General features: G+C 46.0%; 1 protein-coding gene across 2 annotated transcripts in view; it reads right to left on the bottom strand.

Moving 5' to 3' along the window:
* Positions 1-11347: 11347 nt before the first annotated feature.
* SLC45A3 (solute carrier family 45 member 3) overlaps positions 11348-22761 on the bottom strand; it is a 40628-nt gene continuing 29214 nt past the window's right edge. For both annotated transcript variants that reach the window (XM_079979382.1, XM_079979383.1), the window contains exons 2-5: positions 19135-19545; positions 17368-18192; positions 14683-14948; positions 11348-12500 (exon numbers count right to left, since the gene is read on the bottom strand). In XM_079979382.1, the coding sequence (XP_079835508.1) occupies positions 12069-12500; positions 14683-14948; positions 17368-18192; positions 19135-19327 (1716 nt within the window). In that variant the 5' untranslated portion in view covers positions 19328-19545 and the 3' untranslated portion in view covers positions 11348-12068. The remainder of the gene's footprint in view (positions 12501-14682; positions 14949-17367; positions 18193-19134; positions 19546-22761) is intronic.

Raw genomic sequence — 22761 nt, 5'->3', positions numbered from 1 at the left:
TGTACAATATACACAGCACACAAGGGCACAGCACACGGCGAGGAACACTTTTATCAGTGATGTGCAGTCCTTGCCAGAGCATCTCTTATGTGATTCAACTTCCAAATATGATTCCAAACAATTCGCTTGGATTATGTGGGGTGGAAGTATGAGGCCATCCATATACTTCGCCCTTCCTGGTAGCCTTCTAAAACGAATAGCCATGGGGTCATCACAGTGTGGTGTAGTGGTCAGAGTGTTGGGAGCCCAGTGTTTAAATCCTTACTCGGCCACGAAGTTGACTATTTGACCTTGGTCTGGTCAATGCCTGTCAGCCTAACCCAGCACACAGGGCTGCTGTGAAGATAAAATGGGAAGAACTATGTATGCCACCTTGGGCATCTTGGAAGAAAGGTGGGATATAAATACAAGCAATAAATAAGGGGTGTGCGTCAGACCCTCTTTGGCATGTGCAGCTTTGAGAGAGTTCTCACAAGACCAGCCCGACCATTAGGTAGAGCAGGGTGGCTGCCTTAGGTGGCAGTCACTGGAGGGCGAGAACTAGTGGTAAGGTGTTTTGATAACAGCTGTGAGTGCTCTGCACCTCCTAAATAAACTTGCTGTCCTCACCTGATGGTCCAATCAGTTTTTGCATGGGAGTTTGGGGCATGTGGCCTACCAATTCCCTTCACCTCAGGCAGCAAAATGTCTTGGTCAGGCCCTGGTCCTATGCAAACTGGCCTCAGTCTGGAAGGCTTCCTTCTGTGTTAGGCCTAATGGGCAACAGTGCTGTAATGTAGGGCAGCTACAATGCCTGAGTTCATTGTGAGAAATTTTAAAATGTTGTCTCTAAGACTGCCCAGTATTAGGGGGTGGGGGGGGGCAAGGGAAGAGGGCAGCACCAGTGGGACTTAGTGTCCTGGCAGTTGCTCAATGATGTTGGCTGTGGATGCCAGTCCTTTCCTCTCTCTACACCCCTCCCCCCAGTGATTTAAACACTGGGCCAAAGGGATGTGGAGCCTGTGGCTCTCCAGATGTTTCTGAATTGCAATAATTTCTAGTCATTGGTCATTCTGGGGCTGATGGGAGTTGGGAGTTCAACGGCACTGCAGCATGTCTACTGAGGAGTAAGCTCCACTGAGCTCATGAAGACTTACTCCCTGGTAAATGGGTGCAGGACTGCAGCATAAACAGCCTTCCGCAAGCCCCCTCTCCCCTTGCAGTGTGGGGATAATCACAATGCCCTATCTTACAGCACTGTCTTAAGGATTATGGAGACAATGTGTGTTAAATGCTTCAAATAGCAATATTTTAGTGCTAAGCAGCAGCAGTAGAAGAAGAAGACAGGGCTTGTCTATAGCAGCTTTCCCTAACCTGTGATGCTCCCAGACAGTCACTATTTTCAGGTGGGATTCAATCACATACCATCAAATTAAGGTTGCACAATTAAAACTGATTCAGAGCTCTTGCGCAACAAACCCACTTCACCAAAAGATCCATCTTTTTCCTATAAGTAGCAGCACAGAGGGGAAATGCAATGCAGTGTAATGGAATAACGGTTTGAGTGATGTAACATCATCCAGCACCCTTGTAAACCTGGAGGGAACAAATCGGGATGAATGCTCAATGAACAGCCTTCATCCAGAAGGAACCCTAATGTTCTCTAGATGTTGGAATACAACTCCCATCTTCCCTGATCATTGGTCATGGTGGCTGGGGCTGGTGGAAGTTGGGATCCAGCAACATCTGGAGCAGAGGTAGTCAATGTGGTCCCTTCCAGATGTTGGCCTCCAGCACCCATCAGCTCCAGCCAGCATGACCAATGGTCAGGGATGGCGGGTGTTTCCACCCCGATCTGAAGGGCACCAGGTTGGGAAAGCATCCTGTCAACAGAGGACTGCTATGTCTCATGCCACACATGACAGGATGAAATTCTTTAATTCATTCACCATGGCAGTTCTACTCTCTCATCCCTAGAGCATGATCCGGCATGATCGTTACTATTACCCCTTTCTCCCCAGAAGGCTTTAGGTGCTTGCATTAACTTGCAGATAATTAGCTTACTAGGAATGGTAATGAGAAGTTGCCATCATTAACTTCTCTTCTGCAGGCTGCCGGCATGCCTGATCTTTCTTTAATTTATTTAGGGAACTGCCCAGATTTCTGCCACAGTGAAATTGCATGTTTTAACAGGCAGTGCCCCCAAGACAGGGAACAGCCATGAGTTTTAATGGCCTGAAGCTTTTACTTTTGGCCCATTTTTTCCAAGGCAGTAACTTACAAGCAGTTGCGCTGTTGACATCAATGGGACTAAATAGGCTGAAGCGGTTTTATTGTTGATATTGTGGTTTTTGATTTAGTTGTTGTTGTTGTTGTTGTTTGTTTGTTTTTTTAAAAAATGTAAGCCACCCTGGGAATGTCAATTGAAGGTGCAGGTATGCAGACAAAGGGCATATGAAATGCAAACAAAATAATAGCATGACTGTGATATTAATGAAATTAAGAAGATTTCAGTAGTAAACATGAATGGGATGATGATTATTATTTTGAAATTTTCTCACCTGCCCTATATGGCAGGGGTTTAGACTAGATGACTCATGGGGTCCCTTCCAGCTCTACAATACTGTGATTCTATGGCTGTGGGTTTTACGGCATGTAATCATGTAGCCTGGGGCTGATTCTCGGTTTAATGTATCAAATTCACGTGGTGAATAGCTGTATGACACAAATAATTCCTAGGGGTGCCCCTTTTGCCATCCCGGAGAGGCACCTGTTGAATTTGTCCCTGCCCATCTGCAACTTGGAGAACTAGCAACTCCAGCATTCCTTGTAATTGCATTGTGATTGCACAGGCATTGCCCTCTGCAGAGTACAACTTTTCTGTGATGTTCAGACCTTGAAGAGGGCTTAGAAACTTCCATTAATTCAAGGCTGCCAGCCTGGCAACAAGTCTTGTCAATTTGGGGGGGGGGACTTCCCTAGTGCCCCATCTGCACTACAACATTTAAAGCAGTATCATACCACTTTAAACAGTCCTGGTTTCCCTCAAAGAATCCTGGGAACTGTAGTTTGTTAAGGGTGCTGAGAGCTGTTAGGAGACCCTTTTCCCCTCAGAGAGCTACAATTCCCATAGTTCCCGGGAAAAATGGTATTGGCTGTTTAGAATCTGGCAGCATCTTGAGGACCACAGTTCCCCACTCCTGCTCAGGAAGGTGTTTTTTGTACTTCTGAAAACCTTGGGATTTTCCTGAGTCTGCAGCTATTTTTATCTCGTGTACTGATGCTGATGCTGCCTAAGGACCCACAAAGAGAACCAAGTTTGCTGTTGTTATATTTTATTATTAGTTGCCCTTGAAGCTTTGAAAAGGAGTGGCATGTGAATCTGTTAATTAATTAATTAATTAATTACTAACCATCCAGAATAATCAAAAAGTGGTGTAGTGGCTTACCTAGACCGAGAGAAACCTATGATTATTCTTGTATACTAGAGAAACAAGGGAAGGATCAGTTGCTGAGCAAAGACACCATCACAGGTTTAACAAGCTGGTAGCAGCTTTTTCCAGAGTGAGACTTGCTGGATCACTAAACTGGGATTTATGACCAAAAGTTTAGTAACATAGAAGGGACTGATGCACTGACAGTAACCAGAGGACTAGCTGAAATCCACAAAATAAAGGGACTTCAGTGAATGTAAAATCCTAACCATCGTGCTGCTTTCTAGATTTTACAACATCCTATAGCACCACCTACTGGACAAAATGTGTATCGGCCTCAGTTTTTGATGAGTTGAAAAGTCAAAAACACCTTCGTTAAAAAAGCAAGGCCACCAGCGCTGGAGCTGGCCAGAGCTCCTGGCTCAACATAGTACATAGTCATCCTCCTCCCCAGTTCACCATCACAACAACCCTGTGGGGTAGGATAGGCTGAGATACTGTGACTGTTTCAAGGAACTACTCTGTTGGCCAATGTCCAATATATATTTTAAAGTAAAAATACTATAACAAGCATATACTGTAGTAAACATAGTAAATGTACATAACTGGCTGGTCACTTCCTGTCTACAAAAGATATTTTTAAAACATGCCCACTTGGGTCTAGGTGCTGACATAGGGCTTGTTTGCTGCTTCCCCCGTAATCTGCCACTCTCTGGATACTAATGTGGGGGGGGGGAGCTAGACTGTGGGACACTGGACTTCAGCCTGAAGGTTCAGCCCTCACTGTACCACTTTCCCCAACAGGTACCTGTTGCCAAAGGAAGTTGGTCTGCAACCGAAGCAGTGGAAACAAACCAGATTTATTTCTAAGCCTAAAGTTGCATGGGCCTGTATCGATGGGTCGGTTGCCAAATTTCTCTTGGGCTGTTCCTCCTTTTTAATGCTTAAATAAATGGAAGCATACACCAAAGTAGTCCCTCCTTCCATTTCTCAAAATCATCATTTATAGCTGAGATTTCCCCCTAATTTAGATCTAATTACTACTGTTAGTTTATTCAACAGCATAGCATTCCACGCTTTAAGCCACTCCTCAGCCAATGGCTCGTTGTTGTTCCACTAATTTCTTTAATGGCTTTGAAGATATGCTTGGCTTTTGGCAAGATAAATGCTACACTCCCAGCATACAGGCAGCTAAGAGCTTATTAGTGACAGCATCAACTAGGGAGGAAAACTGTACATTTTCTTTATACTCATTGGCATACAATACTAAAAGGTAAAGGGACCCCTGACCATTAGGTCCAGTCGTGACCGACTCTGGGGTTGCAGCACTCAGCTCGCTTTACTGGCCGAGGGAGCTGGCGTACAGCTTCTGGGTCATGTGGCCAGCATGACTAAGCTGCTTCTGGCGAACCAGAGCAGCGCACGGATATGCCATTTACCTTCCCACCAGAGTGGTACCTATTTATTGATTAAGATATTAAAAAAAAGTTTTAAGTGCGACATTACCTCTTAAAGCAGAACCCTTTGCACATATTCATCTCTACTAGTCTATATTATATCTAGTACTACATCCCCAATTCCCATTTTGTCTTTGATATTTATCAGCGCTGGGGCCTAGGGTTACCATACTAGATAAGTGTTGGTCAGATTTCTGTTCATAAAGCCTTTATTTTTGCAACCAGATCCTTTGCAGAGGAAGGCCACCAAGATGATCAAGGGTCTGGAAATCAAGTCTTATGAGGAACAGTTGAGGGAGCTGAGTATGTTTAGCCTGGAAAAACAGAGACTGAGAGCAGATCTGATAGCCATCTTGAGATATCTACAGGGCTGTCACATGGAACAAGCTTGTTTTCTTCTGCTCTGGAGTGTAGAACTTGAACCAATGGATTCAAGTTACAAGAAAGAAAGGAGATTCTGACTAAACATCAGGAAGAACTTTCTGACAGTAGGAAATATTCAGCAGTGGAATGGATATTGTGGGCTCTCCTTCCTTGGAGGTTTTTAAGCAGAGGTTGGATGGCCATCTGTCATGAGTGCTTTAGTTGAGCTCCTTCATTGCAGGGAGTTGAACTTAAGATGACCCTCAGAGTCCCATCCAACTTTACCATTCTATGATTTTATACTTGCAAATTCAGAAATAGCCTCAAAGGATGATCCCTCAACTTCTTTCTTCATTCAGTGTTGCAGCAGAAATTAGGTTAATATAAGATCTCAGGAAGAAAAATATTTCGCCATCCTTGCCTCAGCAAATTCTGTAAGAGAGGCCAAAGGTTGTTTTATTGAGGCAAACATATTTTGATATCTTCTACTTCCTTTTGTCTTGTTCTGTTTGTGTACACTTTTGCCTTTCTGACATTGTGCCAACAGCTGCATGACAGGCAGCAATCAGTGGGTGGCTCCCCCCCCCCCGGCATGAATATTCAGTGGTGGGTAAAATTTAAATCTGCCATCCCCCCACATCCAATGTAGTTCTCTGGGAAGCCTGCTAATGGAATTCCATATAGAAGCTTTAGCAAAGAAAATACTGAGCTCAGTTTTTCACTTGTGTGTTTATACCAGTGGTGGGGAACCTCTGGCATGTGGCCCAATTTGTTGCTCTCTAGACCAGGCATCCCCAACCTTTGGCCCTCCAGATGTTTTGGCCTACAACTCCCATGATCCCTAGCTAACAGGACCAGTGGTCAGGGATGATGGGAATTGTAGTCCAAAACATCTGGAGGGCCAAAGGTTGGGGGTGCCTGCTCTAGGCCATTCCTTTTCTCTGTAGGACACACCTTTCACTGCCCCTGCTCAGTGACTTCCTTGAGCATCTTTGCCTGGCTGGAATGCATCTTTCAACTGTGTAATTCTCCTACTTACCTGGACAAAGGCTTGCAGAATCATAGAATTGTAGAGCTGTCTGGCATGGCTTGTTTTGGAGGAAACCCATGCTGGGGCTTAGTAATCACAGCATCCTTTTCTAAGTGCTTAAAGACCAACTGTTTAATTATCTGTTCTAGGACCCTTCCTGGTATTGACATCAAGCTATAAGTTGGTAGTTACCTGGATCTTCTCTCCCCCCCCTTTTTTTTTTGAAGATGGGGAGAAGAGTCCCCAGGGAGCTCACCTGTTCTCCAATAATTCTCAAAGATCTGAGATTACATCTGCAAGCTCCTTTAGTACCCTTGGGTGCAGCTCACCAGGCACTTGAGATCTGAATTCGTTTAAAGTAGCTAGGTGTTCTTATACTCCCTTTCTATCTTGGGCTTCACCTCACTCCTTGCATAGTTTATTCTGTTATCCCAAGCATGGGCACTGCTTTCCTTTTGGGTGAAGACAGAGTCAAATAGACGCTGAGCAGTTCTGCCATCTGTCACCCAATAGCATTTCTCCTTCTCCATGCAAAGCACCTACTTGCACGTTCTTCTTCTTGCTTCAAACATAGCTGAATAAGCCAGTAATATTATTTTTAACCTCTCTCATTCTGAGCTTCAGCCCACCTGACCTTCATGCTGGCTACTCATGTATATTCTTTCTTCACAATTTCCCCTTTCTTCCATTTCTTATGCATGGATGTGTACAGCTGGAACATAACCTTTCTTTCCACCACAAGGGTATTAGTCTGTTCTGAATGGGGTTGCACTCCCACTGAAAGAACAGGCTTAGATTTTTGGGATGTTCCTGGGTCCATTCTAGTGCCTTTTACCAACTGCAGTTTGTGCATCAACGACAGCCATTCTTGGAAAAAGGTAGTGATTCACACATTAGTAACTCAGGACTTGATTATGGCCATGTGCTCCAGGAGGGTCTACTCTTGGGCCTGGTCCAGAGGCTCTAATTGGCACCAAATGCTGCAGCTAAACTGTTGATGGGGAAAGACTATTGTCAGCAGTGCTCAAAAGCTTGCACTGGTTGCCCATATGCTACTAGGCCAGGTTCAATATTCTTGTATGAATTTATAAGGTTCTTAACAACTTGGGTCCAGGGTGCCTCAAGGACCAACTAATCCCTTATATCCCTGCCTGATCACCGAGGTCTTGGGGGGAGTCACTGTTACTGGTCCCCAATGACTAGGGTGCATGGTTTGTATCTACCACATGGACTCAATTTTGTGGAGCTCTCTTCCAGTTGAGATCATTCAGTGTCTATTGTGTATTATTTTATATTTTATATCGTTTTACCAGCAGGCATTTTGGCTGAAGTCAGATTTTATAGTTTTAACTGATTTTCACCTTTTCTGTATTTTATTTCTTGTACAGTGGTACCTCTGGATGTGAACAGGATCTGTTCCGCAGCCCCGTTCGCATCCTGAAGCAAACGCAACCCATGTCTGCACATCTGCGGGTTGCAACTCACCACTTCTGCGCATGACGTCATTTTGAGCGTTACTTCTGGGTCGCCGCAGAGCGTAACCTGAAAATGCTCAACCCGAAGCTACTTCAACCCGAGGTAGAGACATTGTAGTTAAGCGGTATACAAATTGTTTAATAATAAACTTGGCATCCGTTAATTTAAGAAACAAACACATATACTTTTTTTTAAAGGTTTCCACTCCTTAATAAATTTTAATACCCCCTGCACATAAACTGTACAAAATATTTACTTCCCTAAATAAATAGAATCACAATTTGTTTGCAGACAGTGCTTTGCAAGACACAGAATGGGAAATACATTCCCCCAAAACAAATGATCCAAAGGAATCTCTTGTGGAGAAGTAAAGGCACCACCCAATCACTGGCCCAAACAATGATAATAAATTCCCTTTAAATAAAGTTGGAAGGGGGGGGACGACGACAGATGAAGCCCATCAGTAACATAGGAGTCAGAACTTGCCACCCAACTGATCTCTAAGAAAGCTTGCAAAATGGACCCCATATGTATCTGAGCTAATACTGGCCATAGTAGGGATGTGTCCATCTGTTGCCCAATGGCTGGATGGATTCTTCAGTGATCCATATCAAGTGTAAAAAGAGAGCGTTCCTAACAACCGTGCTTCTTTAGAGCTGGCTATTTGCTAGGGGATGAAGGTTTGTGGCTGGTTGCCGAATACAAGACTGCAGATCACTGGAGCTGGTGGATGCTCAGAACAGACCGGGAGGTAGAGAGGTCTCCCTCACAGGAAGCATTTAAGCAGAGGCTGAGAAACCTTCTGCCAGGGATGCAGCAGCGCAAGATTCCTGCACTGGACAGTGTTGGACTAGGCAGTGTCCTTTCCAACTGTAAAATTCTTCTAATCCATCTTGGGGCAGGGTTAGAAGCAGCAACATTCTCTTCCCTCCCAAATTAAGATGCAAAAAAAATATGGTAGAAAGCAGCAGCCTGGGCAGATATAAGTTTCAAAATATTCTTTTCCAGCTGTACAACCACAGAAATTTCATTGCTTCCAGGAAACAGGAAACTGGAGAGGCTCAAAGAGGATGGCACACAGCTTCAAAGTTTCATATTGCAGAATACAGGCACAAGTGACATTTCTCTAGCCCCCATATCTTATATACTTGCAAGTGCTCAAGAGTGCAAGACTCTGCTTTTAGGTATCATTTTGGCTCAAGCTTAGGTTTTGGGCAACAAGCTCTACTTGGGATATTCGACTCAGCCCTTATGGCCCCCACATCTAAACCCATCCCTCAAGCCCTTGGCTCTCTCTTGTTAGCTGCAGATGCCAGTGTCCTCTAGTACGAATAGCTTCAAACTTTTTTCTACATAGTAATCTATAACCATCACTTGGACCACACCCATAATGTGCAATTCCCTGAGAGGAAAGCTTGATCTGATTTATTCCAATTTGTACTCATGCCAGTTTCCAAGCACAGTCGGCGCCCTTACTTGCCCAGTAACAGCATGCCATTCTTCTTAGAAGGGGTGCACCAGAGTGTTGTGGGCGCATCTTACACATACATACACACCCCTCCCCTGACACTGGAGATGGAGTGGAGCCTCTCCCACTTCCCAGCTTGCGCTCGTCCTCTAAACCTGCTTCCTGGCTAGCACCACTCGCATTTCCTCGACTTCCTAGTCTTCAGCTGGTGGGCTGGGACTCACTCCTGGGTCACAGCCTGAACTAAGGTGGGGCATGACAGCAGCAGAACCAAGTGTGATGGGAAAATGTTAAGGAGTGGGTCCTCCGTTGCACATAGGGGCTTAAGGTGGATCCTTGATTTCAAAAGACTGAAAATTCCTGACCTTGATGCTGGGTTCCTAAGCCATCAACGAGGATTCCCTAGAGCAGCGGTTCTCAACCTGTGGGTCCCCAGATGTTGTTGGACTACAACTCCCATCATTTCTGAGCTCTGGCCTTGCTAGCTAGGGGTGATGGGAGTTGTAGTTCAACAACAGCTGGGGACCCACAGGTTGAGAAAGGCTGCTCTAGAGGGTTTGTAGAATAGCTGTGAGAGGAGAGGTGTCACAGGTGTTGGGAGGGTTGCTGCCTGTAAAATAAACCCTCCCATCCTCTCAAACCCTGAGCAGGAACTGCCATCAGCAGCTGGTGAAAGCCTTCACTCCATTCGTTCCTGTTAGGTCAAGGTCAAGAGCAACTAGGCGAGTCCATAGGCTGAGAAAGAATGTGGAAGAGGCAAATTAAAGAAAATGTCCCCTTCGCTCTGGTTGACACGCGCCTACGTAGAGCAACTGGATGCACACATTTACTCAGGCAGGTGGGGTTATCCAGGACTGGAGAAGAGCGTGTCAGAGCCTCTCCCCGCCCAAGTTGGGGAGAACTTTGGCCCTGAACTACAACTCCCAGGGGTGGCCAGTATAAGGAAAGAGTGCTACTGCACTCAAGTCATGTTTTCAGGCTTCCTGTGAGCATCTGCTAGACAACTGGGAGAACAGGATGCTTTTCTCCTCTCCTAGCAATTTGTTTTTGGTGCCGGTGGAGGCTCCCTGTGGCACCAGTAGAGGTTTCCGCTGACATACAAATAGGAGCTTTAGAGGGGTAATTTTTGTTAGGACCACAGCAGGGAGAGAGACAGTGGTCCCTCCAGAGACTGTGCAGGCTAGTAATATAATCCCACCCACTCCACCCCCCACAAAGTGCACCTTAATTGAATTCACATAATTAACATCATATCAAGTTTGGTCCTGAGCTAGTTACAGCAACTTCTTTTCGTTCAAATTTCTTGATCCCAATAGGACAGGGTATCTTACTTTGGGGGAAGGGGTTTGGCTTCTCAATTGCAGAGTTTTACATTCCCTGAACTTTTTCAGTACTGGATGTGCAATTTCCACACTCTCCAAGTTACAACTGCCTGCACTGCATGGTGCTCTGCAAACGGCTCATTGAAAACTGCTTTGCAGCAGCGACAACAGCTACAGAATATGTTTAAAAAGAGAGCAGTTTGCTTTGCATAGCTTGCTCAACCTAAGGAGAGCCTCTACACTATCTGGGTTGTAGAAATACTGGATCACACACTGGAAAAAACCTCTGCTTTGTGGTATACAAAAACACAGTTGGGTGGTGTGCTTTAAAAAACAACAACACAGAGCCCTTTAGCACAACCAGGCTGGCCACATCACCTTAACAGGAGCAAGGTTTTTATTTTTTCAACCTTGCTGGCACACTAGGCCTCTTTTTTCAGGACTGCACAGTGGAAGGTAGTGTAATGTGTTTGCGCCAGTCAGTCACTTAAAGCCAGGTCCCCCAGAGGAGCATGTTCTTCAAGCTACATTTATGCGAGCCTCTCTGTTTGCACAAACAGCAAGCTCTATTTGGGGCATACACAGGGGAAAGTATCGGATGATGACCAAGGTTTTAATTTCTGTCATGCCACTGCAGACTTGCCGCCAGCTCAACCGCAGCATCCTCTGCTAAACAAGCCCCCTCCTACGGAGCCCTGCTCAGCTTATTTATACCACCTTGATCTTGGGTTCCAACCTGCAGCACATCTGGAACAGCTACTATGGGGAAGGGGTTGTTTCTACAGATGTGCCCATTCGCAATCTCCTTCACAAATCCCCCCCCCAGTCCACACCAATACCCAAAATGTTATGTTACATGGGCGTGACAACTCAGTATTCCCACATGCAGACCAAGCAACAGCAATGTATTAAAGGCACAACTAAAGTCCTATTGGCTTGCGAGGGCAATTGTGTCCATGTCTGGAGCACAGGGCCTGCAATGTTAATGAATCCTGCTGAAAGCCCACTCGTGCCAAGCAGGCTCCCTTGCTTCAGACAGTGTGGGGTTGGGGCTGGCAGGCCACACAGCTCTGCAGAGAGAGTCCAGCAAATGCAGCTCAGCGCCCACCCCCTTCCCATTTGCAATGGTGTGAGCAGGGGCTTAAGAAGGGAGGTTAATTACAGCTTTGGTCCCTTCCTGAACTGTGTCACCATCCCGCCATGCCATGTGACAAAGCTATCAGAGCAAGTACCCTGTTGCAGAAAGGATGGCGTTTTACTTTTCACACCCGCAAGCGTCTGCTGCGGGCTTCTGTGCAGAGGCACTTCAATGAAGGCATTAGGGAGAAACAGACAACAGTAAACCAGACTCCCTTTCGTTAGATACCCTGAGATCAGCCTAGCACTGCTTTTCCTTCAACCAGAGGGAGCCGGGTTTCTTTTTCTTTCTGTTTTTTGCACGTCTCATTACAGCACAACCTGGCAGGGAGAAAGAGGCCGCAATGCGCGCCACCTGACCCGTTTCAATGTGCGAAATTCCCTCGGCAGCCTTTTCCCCTCCTACACAGAGTACTTGGCCATGTCACTTTTGTCGAAGATCACTTTGGTTGCAAAGTAAATGGCCACCAGGCCAAAGCCAGTGGCTGATGCCATGTAAGCGGTGACGGACTGCGTGAACTGGACAAGGGAGCCCATGAGGAGGGAGGGGATGACCTGAGAAAGGAGGAATGCACTGTCCAGGATGGCCAAGTCCGAACAGATGCCACGGCTTGCTGCTGTCGTGTCCGAGTCTCCCACCATCATGATGAGAGAGACCTCACAGGGCGAGCTGACGCACAGAGCCGAGCCTGCGACAGGCGGGGAGAAAAGGCTTCCGCCGTGTCCATTCTGGTAGGTCACTTTTTGTCCAGGAAGGTGGCTCTTGAGGAAGCCGTGTTTCTTCTCCAGCTGAGCTGCGTCGTCTTCTTTACTTTTATATTTGGGCAAGTATATCTGAAATGGACAGGGGGGAAAGGTAAGATGCTATAATGCAACCCTACAAAAACATTGAGAGCAACAGAATGTGAAATTTGCTACAGACTAGACAGAAAATGATCAGTGCTTGATGGAAATGGGAGTTCACTTCAGTTCCAAACACATGGAAAATACAACCCGTTTAAGGGCTGTGCAGTTAAAACAGGGCCAGTGAGTGTACAGAGCAACATCTTGTAGAAGGCAGCACTTTTGTGGCTGCTGCAGCAGCAGCAAAGCACTTCTCTTTTGACACATCATTAGCAGAAATTGAAGAAGACCCAGACTATAGAAGATGGCGGCTGAGTTGGTGAGCAGCAGCAGTCTGTTGGAACAAGGACTTAAAACAAGGCGTAAGGGACAATATAATCTTTCCCCAGCTAAGACCAACTCCAAAGTCCAAATAGATCCATAACCATTTGGAGAACAGAGGGAGGGGGAATGGTGCATCAAACTGAAGTCAACCAGTTAGAAAAAAATGATAGTGTTCCTTGCTCAATGGTATTTTCAGCATGATTCAACAGAGTGCGTGGCTTGTATCACTACTTGGCCTTTTTGCTAAGATCAAGTGTAGTATCTGACACGGCTTGCGAGCATGAAGCTTCAGAGATGTTTAGTCTGAAGGCTCTCACAACACTGGGCTAGCAGCTGTTATGGAGTAACTCACTTGGGAAAAGAGGCGAAGCAAAAACAAACAAACGATGGAAATAGACACAAAGGGTTGGCAACAGGCAAAGGAGAAAGAAGCTTAGAGAGCAGTAACATCCTCCCAAGAAGGGGATGACTCAGTAAGGAGAGGGACATCTGCCTCCAGCACAACCTGAACAAGATGCAATACTGTAATTATGTCACTTAATAGCATGACAATTAGGTAATACAGTGACATGTAAGCATTGTAACAACTGTTTAATACAATTATAGTGAGAGTGTAATATAGTTAGAATTATTAAAACACTGGATTATGGCTTGCATCCAACACAGAGCTAAGTAAACATCCTGTCAGCACAAAATTCAGAGATTTCCACAGACAGTCGTACCTCAGAAGTCGAATGCCTTGCGAGATGAACATTTTGGCTCCCGAACGCAGCAAACCTGGAAGTGATTGTTCCGGTTTGTGAACATTCTTTGGAACCCAAATGTCCGTCGCAGCTTCCACAGCTTCCAACTGGCTGTAGGAGCTTCCTACAGCCAATCAGAAGCCGCACCTTGGTTCCCAAATGTTTTGGAAGTCAAATGGATTCCGTTCGACTTCCAAGGTATGACTGTATACACACTTCTCCATTTAAGCAAGCAAGAGTCATTATCCCATATCACAGTCCAGGGTGACCTTCTAGACAGGCAAAAGCCCATTAAGAGGGCACAGAGCAAGACCAATGGTGGTGTTGCCTGGGGAGGGGGGTTTGGCAAGTTAGAATCCCAAGGTCCTGATAGACAGAAATAGAGGGCCACATTTGATGCCCAGGCTAGAAGCACCCCATCGAGGTCTTTGAGAATCTGGCTGTAAAGGGCAGCTGCTATTATCCCTGACCACTGTCCTTGCTTGCTAGGGCTGATGGAAGTAGGAGCTCAGAAACATCTGGAGGGCCAGGTGTTCCCCACTCCTGCTTTAAAAACCAATGGATTATTCAATCTTCACTACCACTACTGTAGCAAAAAAAGAAGGCTGATCTACCCCAAGATGTAAATGACTCAGACATGAGTCACATAGTTGCTAAAGGTAAAGGTAAAGGGACCCCTGACCATTAGGTCCAGTCGTGACCGACTCTGGGGTTGCGGCGCTCATCTTGCTCTATAGGTCGAGGGAGCCGGCATACAGCTTCCAGGTCATGTGGCCAGCATGACTAAGCCGCTTCTGGCGAACCAGAGCAGCGCACGGAAACGCCGTTTACATTCCTTCCCATTGCAGCGGTACCTATTTATCTGCTTGCACTTTGATGTGCTTTCGAACTGCTAGGTTGGCAGGAGCAAGGACTGAGCAACGGGAGCTCACCCCGTCACGGGGATTCAAACCGCTGACCTTCTGATCGGCACGTCCTAGGCTCTGTGGTTTAACCCACAGCGCCACCTGCGTCCCTCACATAGTTGTTAGGCCCTATTAAAACCACTTTGGTCAAGACTCTCTGGACTTTCTCTCTCACACACACATATACATACACATCCCCACCTGTTTTTCATGATGATAAAGCGATGCCAGTGTGTACGGCAAGATCTGCAGCACTGAGAAAGGAAAGCCTGTCAGGGCAGCAGAAACAGTGACGATGACAACACTCTGAGAGAAGCACATGATGATGGCCATCAGCGGGAATAAGGCCACACTGGCTAGGTAGACCATTCGTGTCCCAAACTGCTTCACCATCCGGTCCATGATTGTCGAGAAGATGATGGAGATGATGCACTGGAGAAAGAGGCCCAGGCTACCCATTCGAATCCCTGAGAAGAGATGTGTGTACATTGGGTGAATTGGAGAAAAACCAGGGGCCAGACGAACAAGATAGCCAGGTTCATAAAGGCAAATAGCTGCAATGCTTTGAGTGCTAGTTCAGCTTTCAGTCTTATCAATTTTTAAGAAGCGTTTCTTAGCTGTTCCTGTATAGAAGTTCCCATTTCACAATTAAGAGGTGGGCAGGATAAAAATATGAATTAAAAACGAAATATGCTTCAATAGCAATGGAAGGGCCAACACAGAGTCCAGAAGACATCTGTCACTCCTCTTGGCAGAACCAACAGATGACCTACATGCAAGGTCATCAGGCCTAAGTAGACTTCAGTTATAGGATTTGTCAACGTGTTCATTTAAGGAGGTAAGTATAAAGACATCCAAAGATTTGTTTATTAATTTAGAGGACAATGTCCTCTGAAGACTTGGACTTTCCTTTATGCATTTCCCATAAAACAACTTGACATTGGCCATGGCTCTGAGATTGTTGAGCATCATTGTGTGTACACAATTGACCCTCCAATTCTGCAGAGCCTCAAAGGCACCACCAGGATATAAATGTTAAATATTACTTACATTTAAGCTGGGTCACCCAGACCTTGAAATGAACTATTATATGAGAACAACAGGTAGGCAAGGGGCCAAGTAGCTTTAGTAGAAGTATTCAAGAAAGCCTATTACCAAAGCACCTTTTTCAGCTATGGAGAAGAGGCAATAGATCAGGGGTTGCCCACGGGTGTTCTCTGGGTGATGTTTGCCCACAACTCCCTTTGGCCAGAGCCAACGTGGCCAGTGATGATAGCTGTTGTGCCCCAGTAAGATCTGGAGGGCAGCACATTGGCTATCTCTGGCTTTGCTCCTTGCTGGTCTCCAAAGTCCATGCAACATAAAAGGGAATCTAGCTGGAGCTGATGGGAGTTGTAGTTTAAAATGTCTGGAGAATACCAGCTTGGGGACGTCTGCAGAAGAAATGCTGAATTCCTTTTGAGATGCTAACACTCCAGATTTCCTTATTAACCTCCACAGGGAGCTTTCACGGCAAAATAATGTCCAAAGCTGCTCTTACGAAAGGCAATTTTGCTTATTCATTATTAATCTGATATACCATCTTTCTTCCCAAAGGAGCCCAGGTCAGCAAATGAATTTACTGAGCAGAGAATATGCTCTATAGGAGTGACTTTATGTGTTGGAGGATGGCAGCTAGATTTTTGCTTTAGTTAAGTGCAATTAAAAAGCTGTACAGCTTTGTACATAAGAGGTCCCTGGCTCAGTCCCCTTCATTGCAAAAATGGTCTTGGTTTGCAAGATAATAAATATACTTCCATCCAAGATTCAGTCATTACTACTCTACTTGGTCCTACTGTGGACCTAGTTCAGTTGTACTCTGGTTTGGTATTACTCTGTACAAGGCACACCCGCAACTCTGTTGTACAAATGAGAATGGTAAGTTACACTCCTTAGCTGTCTTTCCCCACCACCACCCAAGGGGGGTTTCAAAGGATCGGTGCCAGATTTAGGGTGCCATGGGCGGTTCACCTCACAAGATGCCAAGCTGAAAGGACACAAAATTGTGAAGATCTACAATTGCAAAGATCCATTGGGGGGGGGGCACAAAATTTTGGTCTAGCACAGGGCACCATATTGCAAAAGATTACCAAAGTCTGCTCCTGATAGGATCTTAACAAGACAGTGGGTTGCAGAAAGATATTATTAAGTTGCATGTGGCTAGCACATTGTATGCTTTTGAGGTCTTCTCTTTCACATCACATACACCAGGAACAGGGAACCTGTGGCCCTTCTTATGTTGTTGGGGCTCCAACTTCCATCAGCCCCAACTAACATGGCCAATGACAGAGGACATCTCGAGGGCCACATATTTCCCATCCCCCAACTTTGCTCTCGTCACGCATAGAAATGACTATACAGGCCAATGAGTCTCCCAGTTCTTTTTTTTAAAAAAACAACAACCTGGCTTTAGATGTTTGGGGTGGGGAAGAAATTCCTTTATAACACAGTGGGGGTATTCAGGCTATAAGGATGATCACTAACCCAGGGCAATTCAGCAACTGCACTGCTGAATAAGGTTTTAGAACTTGGTTTCCCAGATCTAGAGCCAACACTATCACAGGACCACACTGAAACCAGCTGGCCTCATTCCACCACCCATTCCTCTTTCCCTCCACTTCCTGCCTCCTTCCCAAAGAATCCCACGTTGAGCAAGAACCAAGAATTTGCAGTGAATAGAAAGGGTAACTTTATGAAAGTCTGCTTTGCTTGCATAAGTTATCAGAAGTAAGAGAAAGAGTTTTCCTGTTGCATAATTCAAAGGGTCTAGGTGCTGAAACTTGCTGTATTGGAAGGACATAAGCATAAAGCATTGATCCCCCCCCCCCCCCCCAGAAATCAAATTACCTTCATCGTAGTGTCGCCTGGCTTCTGTGCCTGGCTCAGCTCTGGGAACTCCCTGATACAGTCCTTCCCCAACAAAGTCCGTGTAGAACAGCATGAAGGTCATGAGGGCCATCCAGCTGCAGAACTCGGCCACGAAAAGTTGCCGGATGACCTTGGGGACGCGGCAGCAGACTCCGTGCAGGCGTGGGGCTAAGGCGCACAGGCTCCTGAAGGCCTGGACCAGATGCCTGGTCCTCAGAAAGTTCTTTGGAAGCCAGCAAGAGCAGCAGGCCAGAGGCGGGGATTTGGAGGAATCCTTCATTGCAGGGCCTGCCAGCACTTCTACCTGAGCTACCACTTCCTCTGTGACAAAGGCAGTGGCCAAGACGCAGCTGAGGAAGATGATGGTGAGGAGGCTGAAGAGGCACTCCTCCTGCCTCCCCAGGTAAGGAGCCAGGAAGCTACTGTCCCAGTCAATTGCCGGCAGCAGGTACCCAATGCAGCCTCCCAGGCTAACCATGAAAGAGTACATAGCGAAGGCCTGCCGGCAGTTGTCAGGCTCCTTGAAGAGATCGGAGAGGAGAGCCTCCAGAGGGGTGAAGCAGACTTGGCCACAGAAGTCAAGCAGGCCAATGCCCGTTATAAGGAAGGCGATCTCCAGGGAGCGGGTGTCCAAGGCAATGAGGCTGGCCAGTCGTTGTGCATGAGGGATGATCAGAAGGCTCAGTAAAACTCCCAGACACAGGACCCAGATGAAAGGCCGGCGGCGGCCATAGCTGCTATGCCATTGGTCGCTGGCGGAACCGATGAGTGGCACAAACACTAGGCCCAGAACTGGCCCAATCCCTGGAATTAAGGGGAGGAAAAGAACATCATTTCATCAGGCGGAAGAAGTTGACAAGATAGTCACCCTGCAGGCCCATGAGATCACTCACATAATCTGGGAAGAGACTCAGTCAAACTTTGGCCTGGAAAAGCAGGGCTCCAACCCCAACCCCCCCAGCCATGAGGCTCACTGGGTGACTTAGGGCCAGTCACTGTCACAACATAAAAACATAGCATTAAAAAAACAAACCTGCAGGCTTCCAGGAAGAGATGCACAGCCACTTTGCTGCTCCCTGATTTATTTTTTAGTCTTGTACCTCTTGTACCACCCAAACCAGACTAAACCTTGGCTACTGCTCATAGTTAGTGGCTTACCATGACATGCAAACTAGGCCTCAAGTTTCACTAAGTGGGCATGCATTACAGTGTGCACCATATCTAGAGATTCCATTTCACTACAGATAAAGCCCCAGTTTCCAGTGCACAATTAAAACTGTCTTCTCTTCCCCCTGGAATTCAGCCTCTTAGAAGCCCTCAGGTTTGGTATCCAAAATGAATTCACCATTACACAGCTGTTAACTTTCAGATTTAAAATAAGGGATCAGCAGCCTTGAAAATAAGGGATCAGCAGCCTTACCTGTCCCAGGAACAGTCTACAGAATATCTAACAATCTGGGATAGCAGCAGGAAGCAGCGGGAAACGGCGCTGGAATAAGGGAATTTCCCGCAAAAAGGAAGGTTGACAGCTATATCATTCCATGAAAACCTGTCTAGTTCTCTCTTAAACCTGCCTGGCAGTTCCTCTGGGGTCGTTACCATATTGAGGCCCTCCCTGTACATACAACAATAATGGGCATGTTGCACACATTGTACATAGAGGGACTACTGTAGACTTCTTTTCCACCACACTAGATCTCACACAGAAAATGGCCATCTAACAATAACATGAATAATGCCACCTACCCAGAACCATAGTCATGAACTTCTCCTCCACTCCCACTTCCAACAAGAGAGGTGGCACGTAAGTGATGCCGGCAGCCAGACAGACTTCCAAGCCAAAAGTCAGGGAGTTGACCAGTAATAGCTGGGCTTTGCGGTTCTGGAAGAGCATGCTGACCCAGGCCCTCTGAGCCATGCCACCGTTGCACCGCAACATCAGAGAGTTGTGCGCACCTAACACTGTTCTCCTCAGGATGATCCAGAGCAGGATTTCAGAGTCCTATGTTTTCTTTTGTGGCTCAGTAGCAAAAGGTCTGCAGCCATGTTATAGCCAGCAGTGGACAACTTCTAAAACGTTGCCTGCTGGTAAAAATCAAGAGTTTTGGCTCAGGATGAGAAGATTAATAGCTTGGACATCTTCCAGTGCTTCACATTCTGCAGAAGGAAAGAGAGAGAGAGAGGGAAAAAACTGAGCACAACATACATCAGTAGCAAATTTTCTGAAGTGGAAACACTGCTAGATTGCTATGAAACCATAAAGCAAACTCCTCCGCTGAGTAGCTCACCCTCCCTGCAACTCTTTCCCACCTTCAAAACATGTTTTAACAGCAGCTTCTTTGTTCCCAATAAAGAATGATCTTCCTCCACCTGGCTAAATCAGGGGTTGGGAATCTCTGGCTCACGGACCTTCTCTGGCTTGGCACAGATCCCAATTTGGACACAAGGCTGTTTACCCACACACAATGCCCACCTGCCCCACACCTGATGTCATACGTGACATCCTCAGGAAAGGTGCAGATGCAGATGCAGATGCAGCTGCCAATGCAGTCAGGAAAGAGCCTTAAATTGTGCTCCCAACTGTAAACTGGAAAGGGAGACTTTCTCTCACCACCAGTCAGTCAGTCAGCTGGCTGGCCAACAGCAAGTCAGTCCTAGCTGAGTTGCTCTCCCCACCAGGCACAGCAGAAAAACAGAGTTTGAAGTCAGCTCTTATCAGCTGATGGGTGCTCAGTTCAAGCTCCCTGGAATCAGCTGCACTACAAAGTTCCCCATGGGGAGCTCCATAGCCAGCTAATCTTTGAAGGGGCTTGCAAGGAGTCTTCCTTGGCATTTTGAAGTGCAAGGATCAGCTGATCTGCCATGCTTCAAAGCACTACCAGACACTGGATGAATAGGCCACAAAATGGGAAATGCAGTCAAACATGAGCAAATACAGAAAACGATGCGCATTTGGGCAAAAGAATCCTAACCAAGAACGAGATCCAGAGTTAGGGTGGAGAGCTCAGCGAAAAGGTCAACTCAGTTTTCAGCAGCTATGGAAAAAGGCTATGAAAAAGGCAATTTTAATGCTAGCAATCATTACAAAACGGATCACCGCCAGCATTATAAAGCCTTTCTACAACTCTATGGTGCGGCCACACACTGTGTACTGTGTACAGTTCCAGCCATAACATCTCAAATAAATCATTGTAAAACTGTAACAAGTGAAGAAAACAACTAGAATGGTGGAGTGGGGGCTAAAACATCTCCTTTACATCCAAGTCTTTTTAGTTTTAAAAAAAAATGTGAGTAAAAGCAGACATGACCAAGGTTTATAAAATTATGTACTTTGTGCAAAAGGTGGACAGAGAAGACTTTCTCTATCTCTCATCATACTTGGACCTGGAGATCATCCAATGAAGTGAACTGGCAGTAAATTCAGGACTTAAAAGAGGAAGTATAAACACAGTGTATGATTCATCTATGAAATTCACTGCTCTGGGAATGAGGTGATGGCCACTAGTTTGGTTTTAAAAGAGGAAACATCTAGTTGTCAAACATGGGAAATAGGATGCTGAACAATAGGTCTTTGGGCTGATCACGGAGAGCTGTTCTTATGTTTCAAACATGCATAAACATTAAAGTCAGTAGGACAGGCTTCCAAGTAAATATGGACATGATGGCACTGCAAGGGTATATACCGTAACCCTTTCTGCACCTGGAGTAAGTCCCACTGAATTCACAGGCACTTACCGGTACTTTTAAAGAAACACAGCTGCGGATGGTTGCACCAAGCCAAACTCACCACCCTCTGGCAACAGCAATGCAACCAGGGTTTTTTCCCCCAGCCAGAACTCAGTTCTGGCACCACTCAGGTGAACTCTATTGCCATCGTAAGAGAACAAAGGAGACATCCGTACTGAGTTCCGATACCTCTTTTTCTAGAAAAATAGCACTGAATACAACCACCCAGAGATCAGGTAAGCGCCACTGCCCCTTAAGTCTGATATGGAAGAAAGACATATAGGATTGAGCTTAGCAAGTTTCCAACCTGCTGCATTTTCATTTATGAAGAATGAACTTGTTAGAATCATAGAATCATAGAGTTGGAAGAGACCACAAGGGCCATCGAGTCCAACCCCCTGCCAAGCAGGAAACACCATCAGAGCACTCCTGACATATGGTTGTCAAGCCTCTGCTTAAAGACCTCCAAAGAAGGAGACTCCACCACACTCCTTGGCAGCAAATTCCACTGTCGAACAGCTTGCGGAGAGGGAAGATGTGAAGTGCCATTACTACATACCTGTACTATTAGAACAGCAGTGCTGCTTAGGAATTGCTAAATAGAATATTGTGGTATATGCTGGATAGTGAGTGAAATGAGTGGGAGAGGAATGATCATTAAGAGCCATGAACAAGTAAATTACAGTCATACCTCATGTTATGTTTGCTTCATGTTATGTTCTTTCAGGTTACATCCTGCGGCGACCCGGAAGTACCGGAAAGGGTTACTTCCGGGTTTCGCCACTCGCACATGTGCAGAAGCTCAAAATGACATCACGCGCATGCGCAGAAGCGGCGAATCGCAACCAGCGTATGCGCAGATGCACCACTTCGGGTTGTGCTCTTTTCATGTTGCAAACGGGCCTCCGGAACGGATCGCATTTGCAACCAGAGGTACCGCTGTATGTGGAAGCAAAGGAGGCAGACTTTTCTATTTAATTTTTGCTTTTTGCTGAAGGTGCTGCTAGCAAAACCAGGGGGGGAAAGAACTGAGGCTTCTTCCTCCTTCCAAACGGGTTTCATAAAAATAAGGCAGAAGTGTATTTAAGGGGTTGACCAACAACCTGAGCCTCAGGTCTTTTGTGATGGCCCCTGGATCCTAGACACACACACACTTTTAAAAACATTTCTATTCTTTGCTTACAGAATGGCTTTGGGCCTAAACCCGGAAAAACATATATAAATTAGCATATACAACTTTTATGCAAAGTTGGTTGCATAAACCTGTGCCCACCCCAGTCCTTTGAGGAACTAGCTGTGACACCTACTGTCCCCATTGCTGCTCCCATTCAAACTCAAAGCTTCCTCCTGAGCCCTTCTCAGCAAAGAAAACACACCAGACCTTCTTATTGGTTGTCAAAATGGGGGCACGTAGCTGGACGAAACAGATGCTGTTTTGTTCCATATCCTCCAATAAAACCAACCCCCTAGACTCTGATTGTAGTTAATATACTGATTAATCTGATGCCCAAATTACTGCCACTGGGCTGTTTATTTGCCTTTCAAACATTTCCCCTCTCTACCAAGCAACTGCTCAGTCATCTATATAATAAGAGAGCAAAGAAGCATGCAGACAAATAAGCATAGACTTCTTTTGAGAGAGAACTT

This window comes from Podarcis cretensis (assembly GCF_951804945.1).
Source record: "Podarcis cretensis genome assembly, chromosome: 6".
Classification (NCBI taxonomy): domain Eukaryota; kingdom Metazoa; phylum Chordata; class Lepidosauria; order Squamata; family Lacertidae; genus Podarcis; species Podarcis cretensis.
This window is presented reverse-complemented; position numbering and strand designations above follow the sequence as displayed.